Source organism: Fulmarus glacialis, unplaced genomic scaffold (genome assembly GCF_000690835.1).
Source record: "Fulmarus glacialis isolate BGI_N327 unplaced genomic scaffold, ASM69083v1 scaffold12350, whole genome shotgun sequence".
NCBI lineage: Eukaryota > Metazoa > Chordata > Aves > Procellariiformes > Procellariidae > Fulmarus > Fulmarus glacialis.
The window spans coordinates 1-8519 of NW_009185887.1; the positions used below are offsets into that span (position 1 = coordinate 1).

Sequence of the window (8519 nt, forward strand, 5' to 3'; positions counted from 1 at the left end):
GGCTCCGCGGCAACGCCAACACGCTGCGGATGCGGGACTGCCGGGGCTGCACCGTGCTCTGCGGGCCCGTGTCCACCTCCGCGCTGGTGGATGGCTGCAGCGATTGTCTCCTGGTGCTGGCCTGCCAGCAGCTCCGCACCCATCGCACCCGCGATAGTCGGTTCTACGTGCAGGTGACCAGCCGGGCCGTAATCGAGGACTGCACTAAGGTCTCCTTCGCCCCCTACACTTGGAGCTACCCTGGCATCGAGAGAGATTTCGAGTCGTCTGGGCTGGACAGAAGCAGAAACAACTGGAACCTGGTGGATGACTTTGACTGGCTGGCGACTGGCAGGGCCTCCCCCAGCCTGATCCCCGAGCAGGAAAGAATCAGCTACTGGGACTGATTGCAGAGGCAGCTCGGTGCTGAGCGAGAAATCCTGGTGTAAACGCATCGATTCATAAACAGTGGGGCTTCATCGCCGATACGCCATTAAATGATTCCATTTGGTATTTCAATTGTGAATTATAATGTATGACTGGATTTTTTTAATTGAAGAATACCAGTCAAATATGGTTTACTATTCTTACACAGGTTGCTGCTATAATCTTTATGTATCACTGTGGAATTTGCCAACTACTGCAGTACCTCATTGCTGAGTTTTTCTAATTAAGGTGGGGCAAGGGGCACCAATACACAACAGCTAGCCTCTATTAGAACTGTTATGCTGCTTTCACTCACACAGGCAGAATCTGAATTAGCTGCAAGTAGTACGAGCTGTACTGGAATGGAAAGATCAGATACTAAATTTTTCATATTTTTGTGGTTCTCAAGTTGCAGATGACAGTACGCTAATCTTATGGGGAGTATGCGAGAGGACTTTTGTGAGGTATTGGGAAACAATGAAATCTGTAAGTTGTCTATATCTAGGCTTTTATTTCAAGTGAGATAAGTTTAAAGGGAAAAAAAGTCTCCTAATGAACATTTAATGCTCTCCTAATATTAATGATTGTTTGAAATTAACAAACCTATAGAGGCTGTATAAATACTAAACCTTCACAATCTGAAAATACTATGTGAAAGAATGCTCCTTCTGTAAACAGTTTTAACTTGAGATGAATAAAATGAGTGCTTTGAGTGTACTTTTGGGGGCATACAGTAAGTGCTGATTAACATTACAGAAGCTAAGTAAACTGCTCTACTGCAGTCCGAAACTTCAGGGGAGAGATGTTCAGGCATGTCCTACTAGTTGTTTCATCTGTCCACCAGACGCTAGGCTTTGTGGTGCTGTGATCTTAATGCAGTAGCAGGGTGCTGTAAATAAGTGCAATGTTCACAGAGGGAGTCAGTAAAATGGGAAGATGAGGTCCTATATTCCAGTTCCAAAATTGCATGTTATCTTCCATAAAGAGCACAGTAACTTAAGTCCCATGTCTTCACTCCTGCTAAATAAAAAAATAAAAGTAGCAACATTATGGAATACAGTGTTTTTACAGTGCCCTGTTAGTGGCGGTGAAGTGACCACTATCAATACATGAAGTATACACAGTAGTTTTAGGTTTCCAAAACCACTCCTTAACTTGTGATGTTTTACAATAAATCATTGTTTATCTTGCCTAAGAACAGCTTAGAGTTGTATTTTAAAACTGCAAAATATTTCTGCTGCCCTACCATCATATATGTGCCTCTAATAGAAAATTAATACTAGCCAAAGCATCAAAAACTGCATCATTGTTGTTAGAAGTACTTGAAACTCACCCGAGTACTTGACTGGTTTTGAGCAGAGAAACTTTTTATCTAAGTTGTTTTCAGCATATTTAATTTAAAACGGGAGGGGGGAAAAAAGGGAATTTTTGTATATTCTTCACAACTTTCAGTTTTGTTTACTTCTGTTAATGTATACTTTTTGACTGAATTGGATTTTGCATTTAAAATATATTTGTTTTGAATTGTTTCAGTTGTCCCTTTACTAATGATTCTTCTTTGGATTGACAGCATCTTAAAATGATTTAAAGAAAACACCCTTATTCTGGCTTTAACATACATAATTTTTAATACCTTGTTAAAGGGATGTGATCAGATGAGGCTCTCAAGTATCTTAATTTTAACAGATCCATCTTAGTAGAGAACCTGATTTTGTAGTTCATCTTTATTCCCCACATATGCCGGTAGTGACAAATCAGTCCCCTTAGCATCCCCTAGTCCTGGGATTGCAAACTGTTCAGCCTGTAAAAAACTACAGAAATGCCTTTGTTCTGCTAGCCAAAAGCTACAAACATTTAAATTTACTTACTATGTTGATGGACACTGGCAAATCTAGAAACAGAGGTACTACCGCGAGGCTTTAGTGGGTATCAGAGATGTGCGCTTCTCAACACCCTTCAAACTGGCATGGAAGTGCATCCCTGTGTTGGCTGTTGGTCCGTAGCATGCAGTATTGCCTGAATAAACAGAGCATGAGTCAAAACAAGGAAATTGGGACTTCAATTTCAGTCTGAAAATGCTTCATTGGTGATATTTTTCAGATGTCAGTTATTGACATCCCCGTTTCCAATCTGTTCCTCCCCCCCAGCCCCACCAATATTTAACTTTTATCCGATGAAAATTATTAGGTAATACTCTTCAGGACATTACTTTAGAGGAGACTGATAAAGGTGTTCCAGACAATTACTTTTCCTTAAAGATTTATCATTACCGTTGTAATACAAAATAGGTAACTGAATCTTAGTCTCAAGCATGATGAGACAAAAAAATTCAATTTGAGAACAAGTCTCTGAAAAAGTTTGATCAGGCAAATTTTTATATGTGATTTATAGTTCTAAGTATGTACCTGCATATATATATACACACACACGGTTGCACATGTTTCCATGCACCTTTTTTAAATGTAGAATCATACTAGGAGAAATTCAAAACTATTTTGGAACAAAAGTGTGTAATGTTAACAGTAATGTAGTATGTGAACACAAGTTACACACTAGAAAAGGTTTGCTAGCGTATTCACAGGCCTTATCAATATAGAAATTGCAACTTCTTCAGGTCTGGAAGGAAGAGAAACACCTAAGCATTTCTATCTAACTAGTTATTTTAACAACACTATTTGTAATATTTTTTTATTAAGCATACATGTGGAAAAGGAAGTCACAATTAGTATAAGCACTAGCAAGCTGTCATCTGTGTGTCCCAGAAGAAACGATTCCTCCTGACAGCACCAGTGCAGACAGCTCGTGTGTTACTCGCCTGTGCTATAACCCCCAGCATTCCGCAAGCCCTTGTAGGCAGGAAAAAAGTAGAATGCCATGTGAGTGAGGGAATATTAGCTGGTATCTCAATAGTACAGTTATTCATTTGAGAATCCGTTTTCCAGTCATATCTAGTGGAAAGTGATAACTCAGATGTATTGAGAATTATATACTCATTAAATGTTTACAGAAGTACTTAAAGCATGGTAAGATTAAGTATGTGTGTATATATATAAAACAAAATGTTTTACAGGATAGCTATATGTATAAAATCTGTATTTAAAATTTCTCAGCTGTTTCTTAAGCTAATTTCTTAGCGTTGCTTAGCATCTGTTTTCTTAGATGGAAAAAAATTCTTTTTGTGTTGACACATACTCAAACTAATGTTTTGGAAATAAGATGTTGGGGATACTTTGGCAGGTCTAGACTAGAGAGTTGTCTAGATTATTTCACTGGAACTACTTACAGAGTAAATACTAAACACGGAAAGACTACAAGTCTAGTCCACAGTATTTGTAACTTAATTGTATTTCTTTACCTTTTGCCTCAACTGACAAGGGATCAGAAAAATTACTTCCAGTCTGCAGGTAAGCCTTAAGCTGTTTGTTCAAGAGGTCAAAAGCATATTGTAAGTATGGAAGCGATGAAATAGGTTCACTGGGAGTGTCTGGTTTCAACAAGTGAGGAATTTTGTGCTATCTTGTCTCCAGATGACTTCATGATGGAGCATCTCATACATCACACTGAAGCAGACCTCCTTCAAAGAGAGTAAGGAGCGTGTCACGACATGCCCTGAGCTGCCAGCAGCAAGTGGCCGGGCCCCTGAATTCCCCTTCTGAAGCTCGCGACTGAGAAATACTCAGAGGGAAGGTTGGGCAGAGCTCGAGCAGCAGCTGGTTTGAGCAGATGTGCCAGGCTGTCTCCATGCTCCCGGGTCAAGGAGACTTGCGATGCCAGCCTGGCCAGAGCCGCTTTGTCTCTCTGCTAATCGCAGCTTGGAGAAAAGAGGGCGGCACATGCTTGGTTTCTTCCCTCGGAGCGACAAGCAATGCTGACATGAAGAAAATGCTCGGCAGCCGCTTCCAGGCCAGGAGCCAGGATTGCTTTGTGTCTAACCTGCTAGGAAGAGCTTGCAAAAATCCCCTTCCCCGGAGAGCCACGGGGGAAGAGGTGCTTTGTTCGGGAGGCTTTGTGCAAGCTGAGCGAGGTTTCGTGGCTGAGCGGGTAGCAGGTAACACCAGGCTCACAGTCATGCCACAGGGCGGGCAGCAGCAGTCAGAACTGCTGTGAAAACAAGCTGGTTTCAAAGCTACCTTGCCTAGTAGCAAGACGGGCGACTAAAAACATGATGCAAGGGAGAAAACTATTCAAAGGAGTCCATTGAGTGAGCGTGTTCAGGGACGGTAATTCCCCAACCAGTTAAGAGCACCACCAGCGCCGCTTTGCCTCCAGCTGCAGCAGCTTGTCGGTGTGACCTGCATGGTGGCTAGGTTCACGTAACCTGCATAACCCAAGACTGAAGTAAAGAGAGTCCCCCCAAGAACTCTAGCTCCGGTTTGCATCTCACTGCCACCAGAATAACCAAGGAATTTCTTTTAAAAACGCATACCCTAAAGAAATTAATCATGCTAAGCCTCAAGAAGGGGCTGAAAAACAAATGCCTGCCAGGGACACGATTGTGAAGAGATTAGGAGGGTAACAGAAACATCAGCACCATAAACTAGGTGCAAATTGGCCCTGCATAGAGGGCTAACTGGCAGAAATTTTATAAAAACAGTGCAGGGCATTTTCCACAGGGAGTCACCAGAGCAAAGTCTTGGTTTAAACATTTTTGAAAGACAGCCTAGTTGGACAGCCCTCCTCCAGCTTACCGAAATCTTCAAGGCCAAACATCCTTAGTTCACCACAGCACTGTTACTCAGCTCTTAAAGCTCATGTGTGTCTGCGAATGAAATGAAATAAAATAGTTCTATGCAAAAATACACAACAACGAACCCATAGAAGAAAATTATGACCATTCTTCAGCACCACACAGAGCTCTGAGTATTAGCATTTGTTTAAGCTGTGAGGTAGCAAGGACCAAAGCTTGCCTCCAGAGAAGCAGCTGAGAGCTTTGCTGCTGCTTCCAGTGAGGCCACCATCTCGCCCGGAGGTCCGTCCCAAGAGGGGCCGACCCCCTCAGTTCCCACTGGGGTCCAGACATTTCCCTCTGTCTGCACCTGCTTCTCTGAATACCAGGAACAAAAATGAAGTTATTTGCATTCTCTCTTTATCCAGCCCTGTTTCATTTGAATAGATTCTTGTGTTGGTCGCTAGCAAAATTGTTGTGTGAAAAAACAGGTAAGAAATGTGTGTGCAAGACAATTTCTTAAACGCTTTCATGCATTGTATTTTTGAGGGCTTGGTTTTTGATTTTTGGGGGTTTTTTTTGGTTGGTTGGGGTTTTTTTCAAGTTTCTTCCTACTTAAGTAATAGCTATATGTAGACAAGGATCAAATCTCAGCAGCTTTACCTGGAATTGCTTCAGGTGTTACAAAATACTTAGAAATTCTTTAGTGAGAGGAGTTTTTGTGAATACATACAATCCTTCCTCCCCTACCCACCCTTCATATACGTCCTACTTCTGTCTTTCCAAGTGGATTTCTCCCAGCATATAAGAGTGGGATCTGAGGGCAGACTTGTTGGATTTGAGAACTGTGTGCAGACAAGTACATTTCTTTACTTTCTTTACGCATCATCCTTTTGCTGCTCAGCTCAGCCCCCTTACCTCCTACTTTCCATCAGGCTCTCCCCACTTTTTGTGACTGTGGCCTTTTTTCTACACAGCCGCCTTGTTATGGTCATCAGATCTGCACAAGAGAGCTCATAGCCTGTACTATACTAAAAAGCCAATTTCATCACATTCAAAGAAAGATACAAATAGCAAGAAAAAGATTGTGCAACTTCTGGAATGTCAGCATTTCCATTCACATCATGATCTGATTTACCTGACTTACTTGAGGATTCATCTGTTGTGCTGAGACGTTTTCCAGCAGTAATGACTATTGTGAGCCTTTTGTAAGCTTCTTTCAATTCCCAATATATTTCTTTCCTGTTTCTGCAAGTACAAACATTGATTTATAACTCCTATTCTTTCAGCAGTAAACACTACACCCTAGGCATCACAGTAATACAAATAAATACTCGTAATGAGCATCTCGGGCATCAGAGAAAAACTGTGTTTTCTGAATATGTTACCCACACTGTGGGTAAGGATGGCTGAAATGCTGGGAACTACCCAGAGCAAAACCACGCTGAAACCCCGACAGTACGCCCCGGCGTAGCTTAGGAGCCACAGGGTCCGGTGGATCAGATCGCCCTTCCCAGGGCAGACAACAGCCCCAGCAGTGAATTTAGGAACTTGCCTGTTTCCAGCCTCAGGACCTGCAGGCACCTCGCGTGCCACAACAATAGTAGCCTACCAAGCTACTTGTGTACATAGGAGGAAAAAAAAAGTCGTAAATCAGACTTTGCTCCACCTGTTAATCACACCATGCGGTGCAGCCTTTTTATCACGTTGTTCCTCAGGAGTGTCCCTGAACACACCAAATGCAAGCCAAACCATAAAGTACAGTGCATAAACAAACCTCTTATCTCTACACAATAACCTCCTATCATAGGTAAAACCAGACATCTTCATCCTTGCAATGAATCCTTCCTAACCACTTCTAAGGAAAGAAAAGAAAAAAGAAGCCAAGAAAGCCACATGTTTCATATCACAGAGCAGCACGAAAGAAAGATTGGGCCAGGAAATTATTTTTATTACCAACTAAGAGCACTTCCGTAGGTTAGGCACATAGGATATACCCATATAAAGGGAATTTGCCTTTTATATCTCATATTCCTGAAGACAAAAAGATCATCGTTGGTCCAGGACCAGGCAGCAGACTGTACAGCAAATACCGTGTTTTTAATGTTTGCTCTAAAAACAACTTTTCCCTCCCTCCTAGCATTAACTGGTAAGTTTGTAGGTTATGTTTAGGTTAGCAGGCATAGCTTTTTGGAAAGGTATCAATATTGTATTGTTATCCATAGAAATTATAATTTTTAACAATATTTTGAATTTGAACACATTCATGGTGAGGTCTAGCAGATCAATAATCATTTGAATATTTTATTCTACCATTTTTTTTCTCCAAAATGGCATATGAATTATACATTTGAGTTAATATGCAACGTCTGAGGAGACTGGTAATTCAATCATCCTTGCTGCAATTAGCTTTTGTCTGCTATGGATCAGCTTCAGTATTTTCTGTTTGAAGTAGAAAGCGGTAGTAAGCCTGCCCAATTAAAGGCAAATCCCAGCCAAGACAAAGACGTGCAAGAAAAGCACATGCCAGGCAAAACCAGTTTTCTTTTTTGTACTGTCCACACCTCAAAACACTTCTCGACGATCCCCCACAACCTTCCTCTTCCTTAGGTTGCTCTGCCTGAGACAGCCCTCAGCTGATCAGTTCGTGCTGCAGCTTGCACCGGGCTTGCCAGCCCTCTGTCTGGGGTAAGCGGGAAGCATTAACTCCCCGCTTTTAAAAGTGTTAACCTCACTTTTTGAAGGAAGCGTCAGAGTGCAGTGTATGCATGTATTGGCTCACCAATCCCCTTTAAAGCTTCCAAGCGTGGTGAGTTTTTGCCACTGTAAGTCCCCAGCTGGTATTGAACTATTGAAACTACTTAAATAAACAACAGATTTCCAAATCTGGGTTGTTTTGGTTGTGCTGATCGCTCTCTGTGATGACTTTAAAGGTACCACTTCAAGTCTTAAAGGTCTAATTAGCACCTGAGTGTCCTTTCCTGAGCATCAGATGAATCACTGATCATCTCCCAGAAAACACTAACTATTTAGGAGCGATTTATTAGGACCCCTCCTATTATCTTTGTTTAAGGAGAAGAGTGAATTTGGAGGGATCAATGAGCCCTGAAGCATATGCTGCATGCTCTATTTCATTATTTTTATTCCTGGATTAACAGGAAACATCCTAGTGTATACAATGACATGGTTTTGCTGCATCAGATTTACCGTGGACATCTGAATGTTAAATTATTAAGGTAGCGGGTATTCAGACTGTCATCTTTGCTCCTGGATACAAACTTCCCCATATCCAGAGCAGCACCAGGCTTAGATCTGCTGTGGGCAGGTTTACTGTTTCTTGTCCTATTAATTACACTGCAGAACATATTTCATTGTATATCCTCGTGATCCACAGACCTGATAGAAAATTCTTTTTCACTTTAACTAGAGTTTCACTCTGTCATCACTG

At 41.7% G+C, this 8519-nt stretch overlaps 1 protein-coding gene across 1 annotated transcript; it reads left to right on the forward strand.

Moving 5' to 3' along the window:
- The first annotated feature begins 29 nt into the window (after positions 1-29).
- On the forward strand, positions 30-386 carry TBCC (tubulin folding cofactor C). The gene has a single exon (XM_009582992.1). It carries the CDS (start codon positions 30-32, stop codon positions 384-386), a length of 357 nt encoding a protein of 118 aa, XP_009581287.1.
- Positions 387-8519: the final 8133 nt, after the last annotated feature.

Coding starts and splice junctions, on each gene's coding strand:
- TBCC (XM_009582992.1), top strand. CDS start 30: ATGCGGGACTGCCGGGGCTGCACCGTGCTCTGCGGGCCCGTGTCCACC.